The following is a 20,486-nucleotide window of genomic DNA, read 5'->3' as shown; positions in this document are numbered from 1 at the left end:
TTTCTTTCTTTTAAACAGGTAACTCCTTTGGTGTAATAGTGAAATTGAGTGGCAGTGCTCACTGAGGACTGAAGACTTTGTAAAAAGCCCATGTTTCCCTAACAGAAAAAGTCAGTGTAGAAGAACAAATGATAATCATAAACACAGTGGGAAAAGAGAAGTCTGTGTGCATAGAGAACCTTAACATGACAGTAAAAATATTGACAGTTACCCCATTTCTATTCAGCCATATCCTAATACAAAAACCAGATTGAAATATCTTGCATGAGTTGCAGTTCATTAAACAAATATGACACTTTATTTTCTAGCTATTTCAATACTGAAAGAGGTGAAGTGGTGAAATAGCAATATAAATGAACACACTTCTCAGTGTGCTGAGAACTCAAGTCCATGTAAATGAAAAAAATATTAAAAATATTTTTTAATATTTGGTTTCTGTGTCCTTCTCTTGCCCCCAAACAAAAAGCAGAATCCACTTCCTGAATCTGAGTTTTGATTTTAAAACTTAAAAGATAAAATATATTGTCTCTGAAAATTAATTATAAAAAGAAATGCCACTACTGCATTTAAAACTAATAATGAGATGACTCATAATGCTGTCTTATTATTTTAATTGAAAAAAAAATCTTTGTTAGTCTTTGCTGATAGCATTTTCTTTTATCTGATATTTTTAAATAGTATTTTATATATTTGAATTAAATTTATAATTTGCAACTACAAAGCTTATCTGTTTGGGTGGGGTTTTTTGAGAATTTTTTCCCCCAACTGTTATTTCTGTCTGAAAAATAAATGTAATATTCTCAGCAAAACATTCTCTGGAGATCTCTTTTCTTACTTGACATACTGTCTCATCTGCTATAGCTTTTAATTCAGGTCATTGCTTTGCATACATTGCTATTTTAAAATAAGATCAAAGTAAAACACCATTATAATGGATATTTAGTCATCACTCAGAAACAGAAGAATTAATGATACAATTTTAAATATGTATCCTGATAACATGACTGATATTAAAAAAAAAAGCTGCGATCTGAATGTTGTCAATTTAGATTTTGCAAATTAGCTAAGTAGCTTGCATTTGTAGTATTTCACACCTTAAAGCCTTAATATGCATTGCTAAATATATTTCCTCACTGTTTGCTAATTAATGTTCTGTGGAAGTACAGCTGCTAATATTTTGTGGTTGATATGGCTCATTTTGAAGTGCTAACAGCTGCATCTGTAATAGTGTTACATTTCAGTTCATAAATTATGGACATACATTTTTACGCATACTGTTTTGTGCAAGCATTTGAAAAATCTCTATTTGCTAACAAAATGCACCCAGTACTATTTAAACAAACCATGAAAATACCCCCCCGGATACCACCACTCTCTGAGATAATAGTGACTCAGTGAGTCTTTCATGTGTAAAGTTTTAAATGTTGCAGGAAATGAACATCTTTTTTCTGTAATATCACAAAGTGTCTTCAGGAGTAGCTCTTGGTAATTAGTAAAGACTGATATATTCTGATGGTAAAATAATTGAACTGGAACAATATTGTGTGACACTGCAGGGAAAAATATTTTTCTGAGGGGAATAAATCAATACTATCAGAATATATCTTGTGGAGAAGACCAAGAGAATAAAAAGTATTCATAAATGTGTTTTGTGAGAAAGATTTTTTTTCATATTTTCAAAGAAACATCAGCACAAGCAATCCAGGAGGGTCCTGGAGTGCGCTGATGAGAACTTCTCCCTGTGTAGATAGGACTTGGAGGAGAGGTGCTTTGCTGTACCTCATAAAGAAGGAGGAACTTGTTTGAGGTGTCAAAATTGAAGACAGACTTGACCATAGCAACAATTAGATGTTGGAGTTCAGCATTCTGAGGAGGAGGAGGAACAGGTCAGAAAGGAAGCTCACAACCCTGGGCTTTAGGAGAGCAGAATTTGGCCACTTCAGAGATCTGCTTGGAAAAGTCGCATGTGATAAGGTCCTGGAGGGAAGAGAATGTTCAAGTAACCAAGAAAGCTGGTTAATATTCTTGCAAGTTCAAGACCCATCCGAGTGAATAGGAACTTGGGCAAAGATGAATTAATAGGAGCTTGGCCTGCAGGAATCAATAAGGTCCAGGTCATACACAAAAACAAAGCATGCATACAGTGTGTGGGAGCAAGGACATGCAGTCTGGGAAGATTACAGGGACATTGTCTGATCATTCAGGATTAAGTTAGGAAAGCTGAAGTCGAGACAGAATCTGCCCAGGAATATCAAAGAAAACAAGATAAGCAACAAAAGGAAGACTAAGGACAATCTGGGCCCATTGCTGAATGAGACAGGGGGCCTATGAATGGCGCAGGACACAGAAGAGGCTGAGGTAATGAGTGCCTCCTTTGCACAGTCTTTACTAGCAAGGCCAGCCTACAGGAATCCCGAGTTCCACCAAATGGGGGAAAGTAAAGTGTACCTTTGGTGGAAGAAGATCAGGTCTTAAGAAAACAGGGGACGCATATGTCCATAGTCTGATTGATTTGCATCCACAAGTGCTGAGGAAGCTGGCTCCTGTCACTGCAGTGTCACTCTTGGTAATCTTTGGTCAGCCATTGTAACTGGGAGAAGGGACCAAAGACTGGAAAAAGGCAAATGTCACTCCTGTGTTCAACAAGGGCAAGCAGTAGGACCCATGGAATGCCTGGCTGGTCAGCTTCATATGGGAAAGTGATGGAACAGCTAATCTTAAAACAGTTTCCAGGTACATGAAAGACAAAAAAATCCTATCGTGAATAGTGTGCTTGACTTCAACAAGGGGAAGACATGCTTGGCTAGCTTGATACATTTTTATCAAAAACTGGCAGACCAGGTAGATGTGGGAAAAGCTGTGTATATTGTCTACCTAGATTCCAGTAAAGTTGTTGATAGTGTTTTCTGTAAGATCCTCATAAAGAAGCTTGTTGATGTGTGGGTTGACTGAGCAGGCAGGAGAGGCTGATACACCAGAGGACTGTGCTGTCATGTAGAGGGACATTGACAGGCTGGAGAGGTGGCCTGACATATCTACATGAAACAATGAAGTTTGGAAATTACCATATCCAGGACTGGTGGAAGTTGTTCAATCTGTTTTATCAGTGCAAGTTTAAGACATCCAAAGGTACAACTTGAAAGTATGCCTTAGGGAGGAAGCATTTCATAGGCAACTGGGAACTATCAGGTCAAGCTTAGGTATAAGGGGAGGGTCTTAGTTGTTTACTGTGCTGTGAAGAAGGTTAGAAATATTTTATCACAGATGATTTTAGTGAAACACAACCATTGAATGATTATATAAGTAGTTCCTTCTGGATAGCTGTTTCAATGTTTTCATGTGGAAAATCTATACAAATGAGGCACAGCTTGAAGTTATTAGTTGATATTTCCATATGGTTTTCCATACTGAATTCTACTAATGGCCATCCAACACATGTAGAGGCAGCAAACTGTCTGCCTCATATATAAAGTGGGTAAAACTTAAGACAACTTCTTCATTTACTTCATTCTTCAAGTTCTGCATTTACTCTGCTGTATGTTAAATTACTATATTTTTATAAATTTGTATATGCTTAATATTTCTTTTTTTTTCCCCTGCTCTACTAGATGCTTGTGACTACTCCAGAGAAATGGGATGTAGTGACAAGGAAAAGTGTTGGTGATGTAGCCCTCTCTCAGCTGGTAAAACTCTTGATTCTTGATGAAGTTCATCTACTGCATGAAGACAGAGGACCAGTACTCGAAAGTATAGTAGCACGTACTTTACGACAGGTAAGCGTGAAAAAAATCTTCAAAATAATGTTGTTTTGGTCAAGAATAAATAGATGTCACTGTAAAAGGTAACATGCTTAGACAATTAAATAGAAATGCTTAGGCAGTTTGCAATTTATTTTACAGCTGTTCTGTTTTAAAGCTGTGTGTGAAGAATGTGGACTTTTTTTTGTCTTCTACTTTTCTTTCTGTATTATATCAACTATCAGATTCCTAAGATGCATAATTTATTATAGTTCTGTTCCTTATAATTTATTTGTCTAATTTATTCTACTGTACAAGTAACAAGAAAATTAAACATTTTATAGCAAATAATAATCAGGCTAATGTTTTCACACAATCAGAATTGAAATTATTTTCTTGCCAGGAATGCTTATTTTCAATTAGCAGTTTTCCTAGTAGAATTTCTTTTTTTGTTTTAATTAAGAATAGTGTCTTAAATCTAGGTAAAACTTTCAGCACTGCTAGAAAAGTACGACATAATTTTTACTCTAGCATAAATGGTCCTTTTGTTTTTCCCTATGATTTAGTGATATTTTCTAAATACCAAGATTAGAAATGGAACAAAGGAGAAAAGGGATTTTTTTTCTTGAATCTTGTACAAAAGAAGAATTCAGAGTTAGGCAATAAATAAGTTTGGCCTCAATAGTGGGATGTGCTTCTACAAGCAAAGTAAAATATGGAATTTGGGGATGAATAAAAAGGAAGGATTTTGGAAAAATAAATAATGGGAAGAGGGAGGATTGAGTGCATTTTTATTTTTTTTTCATGAAGAGCAAAACTCTATCCATACAAGTAACCTGTAGCAAATTAAAATGAAACGGGTGTTTTTATGGCTCTATTTGTAGCGTATTAAATGTTTAAAGCATTTTAGCTTTCAGGATGCTGTTTTTCCTTGGTAAGGCTACACTAACCTTGTTAAGGCTTTTTGAATCATCTGATTCCAACTCTGCTAAGAACAGAATGGAATTAATGTCTGCTCTAATCTGGTACAGCAAGTGTAAAGTTCCTGTGTAAAGAACAATATAAGTAACAATTCTTTAGAAGAATCTAAGTTTAGAGTACCTCAAAGATGCTAAACTTGAGCTGTTTGATGTTGTATTTGCTTTCTTAAATGGTTTTGATAACCTTGTTTTTCCTTAGGTGTCTTTATAGTAAACCCTCTCAGGTTTTAGCCGTGACCATGATAATAATTTTCTTCACGTCAGATTGAAAGATTTATTCATTTCTTACTGTGAAATTTTGTGAGACTTATAAGATAGGCTTCAGCTGTCCAAATAGATGTCGAGAGCCATTTTATCCATCCTACATTACTCAGCTTGGCATTCCATTTCTGCTTTGTTTGGACACAAATCTCCCTTAGATCCTTCCCTTTTGTGTCTGTCAGGCCTGTGTAGGTAACTTAGGGAACATAAAATCTGAGGCAATTATGTTTTGGGTACTGAATGCTATCTTTAGTGCATTTATTGTAATATAGCAGTATCTTTCTTCAGCACTCATATAAAAAAATAGCTCTTTTAAAAAAGGATGTTTTAATCTCCTAGGATTTCAAGGTTTGTTTTACCTACCGAGTTGGAATTTAATTCATCTGGAGCTGAAGCTGCCCAGTTGTAACCCTTTCTTAAGGGAAACTGTTGAGAAATAAAGCAATATACAAGTTTTGAAACTGACCATCTCGCCACCTTATTTATTCCAATTTGATAAGAGAGGCAGTAATGGAGACCCATATGTATCTTTACAAGTAGGTAGCTTAGGAGAGGGAAAGTTTACAGTATAAAGGTACACTGAAAAAACCCACAGTTAAAAAGAAAGCAAAATTACTTGTAGAATTTTTGGAACTGTGCTGTAGAAAATAATCGCTGACAAAAATATTTCAAATGGCAAGCTTCCCAGAGAGCCTGGGGACAAAGAAACAGGAGATGTTTTGTACAATTGTTTTGGTTTTTTAATATGAAAACAAATAATAAGAGGATTACTTTTTAAAATTACACTGAAATGTTATACTTCAGCATCTGAGCTTGCAGGCATAGTTCTATGAAGTTTGCAGTATACATCCACAGCTATAAAGTTACTGGAACTTTTATGCAGTCAATAAGGAAAGATAACATAATATATCTGATTTCAGAAGAATTTTCCTGGAGTTTAGTGAAAATACTTTTATATATGCTCAAAGTGTAAAAAAATCACACCTAATGTTTTAATATTACTTTGTGAGGAAAATAAATATATTGTTGCTATTCCTTGGTTTTGTTCCTTTCCTATAATTTCATTTTATGTATTTTGATAGAAATTCATAAATGCCCCTGGAGCATGAAAAAAAGCCAGGATATTTAGCCCATCCCTGGAGAATGTCCTTCTGTCTTCAGTGATTTCAATCTCCTCTCCAACCTTCCTGAAAGTAGTTATAGAACTTATTTTTCATTGATATCTATAGAAATATCATACTTGTTCAGTATTCATGCGTACAGGAAGTAAGAGTAATTGTTCACTTCTTGAAAAACAAAAAATACCCCAAGGACAATATTAATCTGAAATGTCCTTATGTCAATTACAGCACTGTTGTAATTGCTGAAATCAATTACCTGATTTGTATACTGGTTTCAGACATCCAAAATATTGACTATTTTCTCTTCATGTGTAGTAGAGGGACAAGTAATTCAAAAGAAAATCCATTGCAGAGCAGTAGTCACTAGATCAGAACTGGAGGCTGTGGTAACTGGGGTCTATTCTGGTAAATATCATTGACGTTTTCCCACTTTCTGTACTGTCACTTTTGGCTCCTGCAGGAGACAGTGCATTCAAACAGTGTAATTTTTGATCTGACCTGGAACAGTCATTTCTTTTATCACTTCTAGAACAGAACCATGATAAATTCCTTGAATACTACTTCAGCCTTTTCCATAAATCATTTATAGCAACTCTAATAATGCATGTACCTGTAGTTCCATCTGAATCATACTTCCCTAGCTTGTATATGAGACAATGTCATGATTGCTGTGCAGGTCAGGATGTACAGTGTAGTGCCTTTTACCTTTTGCAGGGTTTGTTATCCTGTCTTAGAGACAAAGCATCTCTCTTGTTTTGTTGGAGGTATGAGGGGTATTTTGATTAGATGGTGTAAAACAGAAAAAAAAGACAGTGGATTGGGGTTTTGTCTTTTTAAGAATTAGTATTCAACTAGATACTTGGGCCTACAACTGTGCCAGAAAAGAATGTTTTGAGATCCATATTGATACGAGGTAAAAATACAGCTATCCAAATGCATTCTTAAAGCAGGAATATCCTGATGCATTCGCAGGTCTGTCCTAATTTGTACCTCAAGATACTTGAATGATTGATGTAGTTTCCCCCAGATGAACACTGAGTCACACCACTTACTGTAAGACTTTAACACGCTCATTTTAACTTATGGCACTTTTTAGAATTGGGTTTTATTTAAACCTGGAAGGAGCATATATATTGGAATTGCTGACAGTTTTACTCATAGCAGAATGAAGGGCATATTTGTGCATGTTTGCACTTTTCAAATTTTAGAGAATGTTTTTGCAAGTGATTTAAATTGACTTTGCTAAACATTTTGGTGGGAAAATTGCTCTGAGCTCTGTTATATACTGTAGGTATAACATCAAACAACTTATTTGAATCCAATTTATAGCTTTGATGTTTAAAGTTTTAGTCCAGAGCATAATGCAGATGTAAAACTGAAATGCTTAAACTTTTTAATCAAACTTTCCACACTACTGTAATATACTAAGGTTATTAGCTTGAAAGAAAAAAAAAATTACAGTTTTTACAGGCCACTGAAGTATTTAGTTATAATTATTCAGAGATTTTGATTACTTCCTTGCTGCTTATGGATATTTTTTCACAAAAAAAGCATACTGAATACTACACTGGAGTTACACACAAGTTTTGATACCTGTTCTCAATATGTGAATGATAAATTAAATAAAAGAAAATCCATATTAAAAGCTTTCTCAGATTTTGGGATACCAAAGCTGCCATCTTAGACATACAAATATTGTTCTCAGCGCTGTCTCATTTTTCAAGTTAAAGTTTCAGTTGCTTTATGTCTTTGTATTAGATCAACAAATTTACTATAGATGGGCTAACACAGCAGTGCAAGGAATAGAGGAGATTCGTGGAATACCTTGATGAGAAAGGCCTCCTCCAGGCAATAAAGGACTCAACAAGCAGAGGTGCTGTGCTGTACCTTTTACTCATCAAGAAAGGAGGGGCTTGTTGGGGAAGTGAAGATCAAAGGCAGCTTTGACTGCAGTGGTCACAAGATGTTTGAGCTCTTCTTCCCCTGGAAATTCTCGTCTTTCCTTTCTGAGCTTTCTTTCCTCATGCTCCCCTATTTAAGGAGCTTTTCCTTTCAGTTGTAATGTAGTTTTCTTTGGTTTTTCTTTGCATTTTCAATATCTGTAGTGCCTTATTATTTCCTCTACCTATTTTTTCCTGTCCCTTTCGTTCACTCTTTTACCTCTTACTAGAGATCATTGGCAAACAAGTTCAGATGTTTCTCACCCAAAGCCAAATGTCTAATTGTTATCAAATTAGGAATTTTTATGTGCTCGGAATCCCATTCTTGGCTTTGATAATTTGATCAGTTTAAAAAAAAGTCAAGACTGATAGCTAATGACATAAAACCAGCTGCTTAGATCCGTCTGTCTTTTATGAAATGGTGGCCCACTGTAGTTCTTATAAGGGTCTTTTGGGGCGAGAATGACAGTGGCATTTCATTGCGTTCTTCAGTTCTCTCTTAAGTGACTTCTATTAGTCTTTTGTCTCTTTGATATTCAATATATAAACTAATCAAGTTACCTAGCATCTTTTATTAAAGGATAAACCAAACAAGGTTACTGAAGCCTCCTGCAATAATTTTTCCATTTCAAACTATAGTGTTGTGAGGCCTTTTTTCACTGGACTTTCCTATATTCACAATTGTATTTGTAACACATGTCAGCAGAACTGGATATAGATAAAACTTTTGTGTTAGTTTGGTTCTGGCAGATACAGAGGTAGAGGGATTCCCCTCAATTATGCATTTCTATCCCTTTTATACCTTTAAGAACTTCATGTACTTAATTTGTTCACGCATCGTCTTCAGAGCTTGCATTCAGGTACTTGTTTGTTAAATCCTCAGACAAACGTCTTAATAGCTGCTGCAGGATTAGCTCATTGATATAAGAATGTTTCCTGAGAATGGTGTTTCATTTTGCAGTTATGGCCTGTTATAGAATGAGCTAAGTGAAAAGAAATTTAGTTTGAATGGGGCTATCAGCCTAGATTTATCTGTATGGCTGAGACTCATATCAGTTATATTAATTCTGCCAATCACCTGCCTTTCTTGTCACTAACACTTTCTTGTTTTGTACTGCATATCATCAATAAAATTATTGAATAGAGTTGGGCTTAAAAAGCAATTAGAGGAATCCCTTTTTAATGGCTATTTTTCAATTATAAGTTCTTTTAAAATCTGTCAGTTCATCAGCTTGTGATAAATTTAATACATGTTTTCTTGCTACTCTGTGATGCTATTTTTAGGCAGTATATTGTGCAGCCGTATGTCTAAGGAGTCTTACATGAGTCTATCTTGTTATCTTTTGTTGTGTAAAAAATTACTTTTTAAAAACTACTTTTTTGAAACAAAACCTAATCTCCATTGTTTGGAAAATTTTATGTGCCAGACATTTTGATTAATCTTCAGAAGCTTTTGCCTTACTGTGCATGGAAGGGATGTCAGGAAGTCATTCTGCATCTCATTTTTTGTTACAGATAGGTTACTGTTTTCCAATTTAGTGATACACCTGTGGAGTTTAAAATATAATAGTGATTGTCACACATTTTGTGGTCTTTCATATTATGGTAAATCAGTGAAATTAATTTGTAGAAAGGTTCAGAGATATTTTTTGTCTCTTAGTTTAGGAAACAAAACAGTAAGCAGAGCATGAAAAGGCATTTTGTCAGTCAGGAAAAGCTGACACTGTGCCAAGTATAAAAATCTCTTAATAGATATATGCAAAATGTCATTTCTTAAGACAAAGTAATGCACACCTAATATTTAGCGGGGGAGAATAATATGGCTTCTAATGGTGCTTTCTGTGTGGTTACATTTTTTCAGTACCTCTAGGTTTTAAAGTATATTCTAAATGGAGGACTGAGATCACAGTATTTTCAGAGTTCATTGGATGCAGAGTAAAACTAATAAAATTACTTAACTAGATGGTTGCCTAGTAACAAATGCATTCTGTGCAGAGTGAGTTGTAGATAACGTCCTATATAGAATCTTCAAAACTGTATTAGTAATTGCATTTTTACTATGTACTTAGGTTTTGCAATTTCACTGGTTTTTTCCATTTCTGTTCTTAAAACTAGACAACTGCACCTATGTGGACTTACTGACAATTTAACTCTTTCATTACTAGCAAAGGATAAACAAATAAACATTGATGAAACATTCTAACAAACTTCCTGCTTAGTTATTTTGAAGCATTATTTTTTTAAATGTTCTGAGCCCTACTCAATTCTTTTTCCATTTCTTTTTCTCCTTTGTTTTGGATCAAGAGCACAGATCCTGTGAGCCATTCTGTGGGTAGGATTGTATCCAACAAATTACTAATGTGAACCCCCATATGTATTACTTCATTATTACTACCACTGAACAGGGGACCTAATTTAAGGTTCATCTTCTTTTAGTGCACATCTGCACTAAAAGCTAAGACATGCTTGTGTCTGATTTTCTGAGTATCTTGTCTTTAGTGTACATCTGAAGGGCATAAAGATTGACTGCAGAGGGTGTGTTGAACTGATCCTGGGTCATCTGAATATCAGATTAATTTCTAACCAGCAGACAATTCTTCAAAGATTAAAATGTGTAAACTTGTCTGCTGCGCTTAATTCTGTGCTCAAGTTGAACAATCAGAGATACGATTTCCAGCTTGATTGTAATTCATTCTGTGAATGTGATATTTTAATACATAGAAATGGGAAGGCTGCCAAGATCACAAAGTTCAGGAAGAACTTTAGAAGTCAGATAAAAGAGTATCTCCATGCACACACTGTATGCTCTCAAGTGGCGGCTGTAATGTAACGATATGCAAATCTAAAAACCTATTAGAAGGAAATGATCCTGCTGTGATCAATTTACAATCCAGAGAGGCACTTCCCATACCTGATCCTTTATCATTTACAGCGTAAACGCAGAGGATGCTTGCGTGGAAATCGATATTGGGATGGCTATCTCCTCATTATTTTTTCTGCATACATGGAATTTCATGGTGTGGTAATTGTGTTCTGTGAATGCTGTCAATTCGCCACATGCCATCAAGAATGTTTCTGAATTAGATATACTAGTTAGATATGTCAATTAAATAGCAATGGCAATTTTATTTCTCACTTCCAGTGTAACATCAAACCAGTAAAACATAGTAAGGCTTTTAAAGAACCTGGTGTGCAAATACTGTGTCAGTTCAGGTTTACATGGAAAGCCTCCTAAGTTTCAAATGGTGCTTATTATTTTACTGGGATAATTAAACACATATAAAGAATGAAATGTTTAGGGGCTGAGTTTCAGTAGTGAAGAAAAGGCACTTAGCTGCCTACCACCAGCCACCAATATGCAATGTAAACAGAAAACTTTGTCATTCTAATTGTGTTATCAGTAATTTCTACTGCCATTTCAGGAAAAGGCTGTGGGTTCATGGTTTCTTGTATATGAAGGCATAATCTCTAGTTGGGACTTCTAGGATCAAATAATAAGTGATCCACTAGTTGAAAAATACTAATTTTTGAATTATCTGTATTTACAAAAGGCGTCTGTACACTTTCGAGGTTTACTGTTCTTTAGAAGCATCTGAGAGTAAAAGATGTTAGTGCTTGCTCTTCAACGGGAAGTCAGAAGAGTAATCAAAGAATGTATACAGAGAACTCTCTTACAAAAATGTGCTAGAATTCTAAAAACTATTATGGAAAATCAAGTTTCTATAGTGCTTGGATAGGTGAATAATAGATACATAGTTGCAACTGAATTATAATCACAGATAAAACGCAAAAAATAAATCGTGTTATGGTTGCATATTCAGGTAATCTTGGTTTTTTGTTTTTTAAGTTTAGCAAAGTTTTAGTCGCTGCTGTTTTCATATTGCCATGTATAATTAAAAGAATAAAAGCCCTTGTTCTCTATCAGCATGCAATGATGTGCATAAACTAAACACATAGGTTTGAATTTGATCTGGACATAAAATAATTTGAAGGTTTGTTATGACACATTTTTCATTGTAATGTAAGTGTCCCTCTTTTTGTATCTTGTATCTTATTTTATGTATGTATACAAATTATATATATTTTTGGTGAGCAAATACAAAAGTAGATGGTAAAAAAATAAAGGTTTTTTTTGTTTTCATGGCCTTGAAAGAACTTAAGGAAATTGATGGAATGATTTCGAGTCTTATTAAGATGATTAGAGGGATGGAGTACCTTCCCCTTGGGAAAAGACTGTGAGAACTGGGAGTGTTCAGCCTCAATAAACAAAGGGTCATTTTACTACTTTTCAGTACCTGAAGGGCACTTAAAAGAAAGGTGAAGAGGAACTTTTTATAAGGGCATGTAGTGATAAGACAAGGGGGAATGGCTTTTAACTAAGAGTAGGGTTTTTTTGGATATTAGGAAGATGTTCTTGACTGTGAAGGTGGTGAGGCATTGGAATAAGTTTCCCAGAGATGTGGATGTCCTATCTCTTGAAGTGCTGGGACTCTGAACAACCTGGTCTAGTGGAAGGGGTTTAAAAAATGTGCTCTAAATATATTAGTTATCTTAATTACTTGCTTGTGTTAACTGTCAGCTTCAGTTGTCACGTGGAGTGTTAATTTGGGGTTTTCAGTAGGATCCTTAGCTCCAGGGTCACCTGCCAGGTTAGTGACATTAAATGGCTTCTTTGTTTTATTAAGATTTTTAAAGTGGCAACTCTCAGTAAATTGTAACTGTTCTCTATGTACTGTTTTTATTTTACAAGAAATCTTTGAAAAAACATCTTACATTTAATTGCTGTAAAAATATATATGTCCATGGTTATTAAGCAATGCTCTCGTTAATTGTTTAAATACTTGAAATGCTTTCTTGCCTTCAGATGGAAGCAAGCACACTTTCAAACTAGTGCTTTCAGGCTCTTAGAAGATTTGAAAAAAAATATTGTTACTGAATTTAGCAAAATCAAGTAATGTTTTCCAGATGGGAGCTCAGTTACACTTTAAGATTGCTGTACTTATTAGGCAATTGTGAACAATCTACAGGGTACATATATCAGCAAGTGGTAATTGTGCTTACAGATCCGAGCTCAAAAATAGAGAAATAGAATGTATAAGCACTGAGTAAATGGAGAGGTTTGCACCACCAATGCCCAGGTGTTGACTGCAGTGGAGGGGGGGCTGCAGTGTGGCTGTGGGGAGGGATGGCTCTGACTCAACAAGCCAGATGTGGCCACTTACAAAGGCTCTGACCAGCCAGAGGTGGTGGCACCTGTGGTAAAGCATGGCTAAGAAAGGGTAAAAACAGTGTGCAGCCATTGGGAGGGGAAAAAAACCCATGAGAAACAGCCCTGCAGACACTAAGGTCAATGCAGAAGGATGTGGTACTCCATGGGACCATGCCAAAACCAGGAAAACCCAAATAGACGAAAGAGCAAAAACTCACCCTGCACGCCACCCCCCACACACCTCTCAAAAAAACCCCAAACACCTCAAAACTGTGTGCTTGATGATGACTGTAGCCCTTAGGTCATCATAATCCAGCCAAAAAAAGTTGTGTAAGAAGTGAGAAAACTTCCTTGCGCTCTTGAACACTGCTTTTGTTCCCTGTAGATGGAAGACTTCAGAAAATGAAATCTCATTTGTCCTAGTTTGCATTTACATATCATATTTTATTGTACATGGAGGTTTCCTTTGGAAAACTGCTCTTGTGCAAGTGCAAAATGGGTCTGCAGCTTTTCTGTGTCATTAATTTGTTTGCAGCCACTGTTTTAGTGTCCAGAATTTTGCCATAAAACATGTATGTTCTATGGCAAAATTCAGGCAATGTAGTGGTTTACGTGGTCTGCTCATTGTCTGTGGTATTTGGGTCATGGTTCATTTTGAGATTTAGTTTAATATTTTGGTGTGCTTCCTATTCTTCAGGTCTGGGTTATGATGTGGTATTATTTTGTCTTCCTTGAGAATGCTCTCCATTTACTTTTTAATCATCTATTTTGAAAACTTTTAATTTAGCTGTTTTAATTGCATTCCTTTCACTTGAACTCAAAACAGGTGGATAAATAAAAATCTAAGCCTCATATTTTTTGAATAGGATTTAGCCAGGTGGAATTTACCAGCCTTACTCATCTTGAGATATCCGCCCATTTGAGACTAGTTAACAACGTTATATATGGCTTCAATTACAGTCTAAAAAGGCTTTATAATAAAATTACTGTGAACTCTGGTTTTAAATAATTATGCTAGTTGTGAGCCAGCCTACGCAGCTCCTAATGTTCCAGAAGGAAATGGGAAAATTTTTGTGTACTTTGTTCATTCAGGTCTTCTGTGTGCTTTCATTCGTTTTGAAAATTACCTGAAAATACATATAATATGCAGGCTCTTGTATGGAACAGAACATTTAGTTGAAAGCACCATTTCTGTCCCTTATTAAATGGGAAGGCATGTAAACCAAACATTTGAGGAATTAAAGATTTTAAAAAAGAAGAAATTAGAATAAAATGCCAGTTACAGAGAACTGGAATACATTGTCTAAGAGAGTAGTGGAAGCAAAAACCTAAGATGGAGGAGTAGCACAAATTAAATTCCTTTTTCTTTGCAGAACAGTGGTCTGACGTGGAGTAAGGAAGAAAAGACACCAAATCATGTGTCACAGTTTTGCTTATGAATTGGACTTCTTTATAAAGCCAGTTTTCTGCTATTGTTCCTTTATGTCATTTAATGACTAGCTCACCTTTTGGAGGGCAAAAGTACAATAACATAGAAAGATGAATAAGCAAGATTTGATGGAATTGCAGAATGCACTGGTTTCTTCAATACAGGATAATCACCAACTCACATGTATTGTTCACCTTTTGTAGAAAGTGTTATCTGTTTCTTTCACATTAATGTTTTATAAGGGATGTTTTAAAACTCTCTGTTTGATTCCTTGGCTTACAACACTTGGAAAATTTACCGTTTTTCTGATTTTTTTAATAGGTTGAATCTACACAAAGCATGATTAGGATTTTGGGCCTTTCAGCTACATTACCCAATTATCTTGATGTTGCTACATTTCTACACGTCAATCCCTACATTGGATTATTCTACTTTGATGGCCGTTTCCGACCTGTACCTCTGGGACAAACCTTTATAGGGATCAAGACAACCAATAAGGTAAGGAATTGTGAATGCCTAAGAAAGGGTTGCTGTTTGTGGTCTCTTTTTGATCATGCTTTATGTATGTAGGTGCATGGGGTACTTGTTTATTATACTACAGGTGTTTTTTGAAGCATATTTTCTTTGGTATAAAGATATACATAATTGAGAGGTGCTTTAAGAATCTTCTTTCTTCAGCTTACCATACTTGCAAGCAGGCCTTGTTGCAGTTGTATACAAAGTTATTTAACTTTGCATTGCCTCTTCTTCACTATTGAATTTTGCTTGGTGAAGAAGAAATCATCACCTTCAACTGCAGAGTCACATTAGCAGCTGATTATGCTGCCTCTTTCATTTCAGGTTTCCGTGTGGTGCATTTTGTTTGGCTGTAAGGATGCATGAGGAATGCTATAAGAAAAATACTAAATTTTTTTAATCAGAATATATATATATATATATATATATATATATATATACATATATATATATATATATATATACATATATACATATATACATATATACATATATACATATATATACATGCATTAATACTAAAGTTACTGATGAAAACCTTAGCATGCTAAGCCATTAATTATCATATGTACATATTGATAGAAACTGTATTTAAAAGTAATCCCTAAATAAGCTTCTTTACTCTTTGTACTATTACTCATTTTGGGAAGCATTAAGACAAATAGTCAGGTATAATATTCTTATTAAAAATCATTAGACCAGTGACACTTGACATGTAAATTATAGTTCTTTAAATACAGGACTTTATACAAACACTTTACATAGATTTCCCATGCATCTCATTATCTTATAATTAAAGTATATGTAGTTAAACTTTTCAAAAAATATTGTTCACATGTGATTAAATTAATAGAAATCAAGACATTTTCAATCAAAAGTTAATTTCGTGGCTTAATCAATCATAGCATTTTATTTAATTTTTGTAAAAATGGACATTGCCTTTATTACTAGGTTATTTCAGTAGTCATTCCGTCTGCAGTGCAGGAGAGGAACTTATTTTACCACTGTCGGGATATGTTTCAAATCTATATGCATAAGACTAGTTTACCATATGGTGCTTACCATTATTTGCATATTTTAATCTTCATTAATTGCTTTTAATACCTTCACTCTTACTTGCTGTTACTTTCAATTCATCTTTCACTTCTACTTGATTCTAATATTTAGTTTCTCTATATTTATCTTCTCTATATAGTAAGAGAAGAGAAAATACTCCCTTTCTTCCAACTCACTTTAGAATGCATTCAGGATTCAAAAAATCAAAGATATAAATAAATCTCCTAAAATTTGAAATTATTTCAAAACCAGTAATTTTCCAAAGAAGCATAAGGAGATGAGGAAGTATTAGGATGTAATAGTTATTCGGAAATGTAAATACCTGGCAGACTGTTTTGATAATACCACAGCCAGGAGATCTTTTTTTTTCAGAAGATTGTCATTACAATTTCACAGAGCAAAATATATTTTACAATCAAGATAATGCACTTTACAGCAAGCAGAACGTAGAAGTATTAAGCCTCTTTGGAAAAGGATTGTATTCAGGATAATATTAATACTAAAGCTGCCTAATTACTGCCAATATCAACATCCTTGTGGTCTTCATGAGAGGAGGAAAGCAATGTAAGGAAGTCCAGGATCAAAAGCTGTTATTGCAGACCATCAGCAAGTGCAGTCAGTGCTGTGTCTATAGGTACTAATGAGTTGCAAGGAGGTAGAAGACTCACTTTTACTTACTTTAGGTAAAGGCTTTGCCACAGTTTGCTGACATCCTGCATCCAAAAAAAAAATCCCCCAAAATTTGGAGCTGATTAGCAATTTACAGAGCCACGTGCAAACTGTAGGCAAGCTTTCAAAGGCAAGGACAGCATGATGTATTTATTATGCATAGAAGTTATCCAGAAAAGCTCTTAAAACTCTCTATGTTGAAATTCTTGGAGCATATGGCGCCAAGACTAAAGTTTGAATTCTTCAGTCAAGGTCTGTTAATGTCAGATATTTTTCTTTAATATCAGTCTTCTTTCTTTAGGCATGTTTATGTTTTTGTCTTTAGGTATAAATGCAAAAATATGTAAAGTTAATTTTATGGTATGTGTATGTATGTATATATGTTCATGTGTCTTCATGCACTGCTCTTGTCAGTTTCTCCTTAATGATTTTCACTTGCTGTTACTTGAAAAAACATATTTGGTAAAATGCTGACTTCTCAATTTAAGAATAATTAGACTGAGTACTTGTCTTTAGCACATGTGCCCATATTTTCTCATCTTTTTATTACTATATTTGTACAGTTTGGAAGACAAATGTTCTCTTACCTATAAAGCTGTTTTAAAGCTTTGTTTTTGAAGTTTCATCTATTCTAATATTAAGTCCAAGTATTAAATTTCCATTTTGAAGTATGTACCTGCTTTGCTTTTGTAGAACATTTCTTTGTGCCAGAACAATTTGGTTGTAAGACACAAATGCAGAAATGAAGAATGGAATTATTGCTATGATATTGGACCTTATTTATTTATTTTGATTTGTCACAATGTTAATACTGAGGTGCATCCAAGTAGATATATGCTATTTGATTGTAATGCATTAAAGGAATAGAAAAAAAATCTTTAGAGTAGGTTGAAGAATACTCTTCATTTTGACTGGAATCTTTCTTAAACATTTTATTTATCTATAATTGGAAACTCTTTACATGGTACTCACAATGTTCTCTGTGCATGACCCAACTATGAAGAAATCTCATATGGCAAAAAAACTATCAGTAATTTCCTGGAGATAAAAACATACATATGTATGCAATGTAAAAACTACTTTTATATGCCAAATAAAAACCCTTAATTCTAGATAAGGTATATTAAATTGATATTTCCTCAAAATCTTGTAGAAGTAAGATTGCTTAATATGAAACAGATAAATTAAAGGACTGGGTTGCTTCTCTTTGGTCATGAAAAAACACCAGCAAAGTCACATTATAAATTTTGTATTAACTGCCCTTACTCATACTTTATCTATGTATTTTCATGTTTTATTTCTGAGTTTAAAAGCAAAATGCTGTTGTTGGAATGGGAATTGATATACTGTAAATTTAATTACATAATCAAATTTATCTTTCATGGATCACTCTAAATTGCTTGATACATAGTAGATAATCCATAAAGATAGAAATTATTTTAATATGGATGTGATGTTTCTTTTTCAGGTGCAGCAGCTGAATCATATGGATGAAGTATGTTATGAAAGTGTGCTGAAGCAAATAATGGCTGGACACCAGGTATCTATTTTTTAGTTTACTTTCCATTCAGAACATACATAAAAAAGTTAAATCATCACAGTGATGTATTGAGAATTATTCTTTTTTAATATGTCACTTCAGAGGTAGTCTCTAGCCCTACAAACACTTCATAGAAACAGCATGCAAGAAAATGTAAGCTGACTAAATAGTGTTAGCTTCTAACAGGGGTCAAAATTCCCAGTTCTTTATATATCTGTAAAGTTATTAATGTGTATTTATGTCTCTTTTTTTAAAATTACAAGGCAAATTAGGTCAGTACTTTAGAGACCTTACAACAGGTACACTTAAAGATTAAAAAAATCAAAAATGAAGCACTTAATAATTTTTCTTAGCCTTTCCTATATCTTTCAAATTCTTATCTTTTGTGTTAGAGATGGGAGATGAGAATTACTCAGTGTTCAAGACATGGTGTGTAAGGGCTCAGCATAAGTCATTTGAAATATCCTGGGGTTTGTGTTTTGTTTTCTTTTTAAAGGAAGTAATCCTTCATTTTGCTTTACAATAGAGGTTTCTGCAGTCAATTTTCAAGTCTGACACTCCCCTCAACTAAGAATATGGGCCTAACTCATTTGCCTGAATAGTGTCTCATTCTGTAATGATTGTGGTCCTGAATTACTCCCACACAATGTCTCATTTTTGTTAGAACTTAGCACATAAAGCAGGTATGGCACCTCTTCAAAGCAAGAACAAATGCTAGTGCTCTATGATGCTTGAAGGGGCTTTTCAGTAAATAACATTTATATAAAAGAGGGAAACTCATTCCTGTACAGTTGCAGTAAGAATGCATATTTTTTGCTTTTCACAAAAAAATTCCTTGTGTTTTTTGAAAGATGAATATTTAGTTTATGACTTGGGAAGGGAAAAAATACTTCAGCAACAGCCTCCTAGTCCTCCTGCCCCACTGCCTTGCTTTAACTCCATTCTTGCACTTATCTTCTCTTGTTGATATCAGTTATTGTTGTTACATTCAGAAAACTTTCATGAAGATTACTTATGGAAATATTGTTATTTTCCTGAGTGAAGACTGTTAATTAAATTTTTTAGCAGCACCAAGGGAACTTTTGTTCGGGTTCTCCTCATTGTCGATTATGCAAATACATTGCCAAATTCCTAACTCTGAAGTGTATTTATTTTCTTATCTTTCATTTCTTGTTTTGATTTTGTTTATTTTCACTTGCTGAAGTGCAAGTGGCAGAGTCTTTAAATCAGTAGTATCTAAGTAATGTATCTTTGATTCCCAGCAGGGAGTCTGTAGGCTGTTTTGGCATATTTACTGCACCTTTCTTCCCCTCTCTTTTCTTCACACTGAGGAAAAAAGTGACTGCAAACATATATGATATTATTTGAAAATATTCAAATACAGTAAGTTGTTCAATTCTAGTAGGAGATGGTTTTGTAGCTTTTCTTGAGAATAGTTTTGTTTCTTGCGCTAGCAGCTGAATGCATGAGTGTTTTGTTTTAAGGCATGAGCTGCAGTTTTAAGAGGTGAAGAGAACTGTAGTCTACTTAATATTACAGTTTCAGCGAACTGTTGCTGATCACAGTTTCTGAAAATTGTATTTCAAACCAACAGCCATATAAGTGTAATTTTGGACAAAGCAGAAGTGTGGTTTCTCTTGCTATGTAAATGCTGGTTTGATTTCAGAACACTTTGGTTAATTTGATTGATATGGCTGTAAATTTTCTTTGTTTCAAAGTGTTCATTCTGCTGTGTTGCAGAACTCTCATTTAGAACATCTAAATAGCAACCAGTTACACTGGACTTTTCTTGGGACTCTTTAATTCTTATTGGTCTTGATATTTATTAAACAAAATGTCAGAACCTGACATTAATTATATACAAGTGCCAGTATACAGGCTTTGACCATGCAGAATCAAGCACATCAGCTCATTGTCTAATTATAATATGTAGTACTGTACCACATGAAAAATTCAAGTTTTCCATTTAATGAGTCTGCTATGACAAATGATCTATCTAATCATTAGACCAACTGCAGATGTTTAAAA

At 34.4% G+C, this 20,486-nt stretch overlaps 1 protein-coding gene across 5 annotated transcripts in view; it reads left to right on the top strand.

The window, feature by feature from the left end:
- ASCC3 (activating signal cointegrator 1 complex subunit 3) overlaps window positions 1-20,486 on the top strand; it is a 253,479-nt gene that overhangs the window by 90,283 nt on the left and 142,710 nt on the right. For 4 of the 5 annotated variants that reach the window (XM_030946651.1, XM_030946649.1, XM_030946650.1 and 1 more), the window contains 3 exons: window positions 3,609-3,773; window positions 14,999-15,175; window positions 18,387-18,458. In XM_030946651.1, the coding sequence (XP_030802511.1) occupies window positions 3,609-3,773; window positions 14,999-15,175; window positions 18,387-18,458 (414 nt within the window). Of the gene's footprint in view, window positions 1-3,608; window positions 3,774-14,998; window positions 15,176-18,386; window positions 18,474-20,486 lie in introns of those variants that run through there. The other variant, XM_030946654.1, reaches the window with a different exon arrangement.

The sequence above is a fragment of the Camarhynchus parvulus genome, chromosome 3 (assembly GCF_901933205.1).
Source record: "Camarhynchus parvulus chromosome 3, STF_HiC, whole genome shotgun sequence".
Lineage (NCBI taxonomy): Eukaryota > Metazoa > Chordata > Aves > Passeriformes > Thraupidae > Camarhynchus > Camarhynchus parvulus.
Note: the sequence above shows the minus strand (reverse complement) of the source record. Positions and strands in the feature narration are given on the sequence as shown.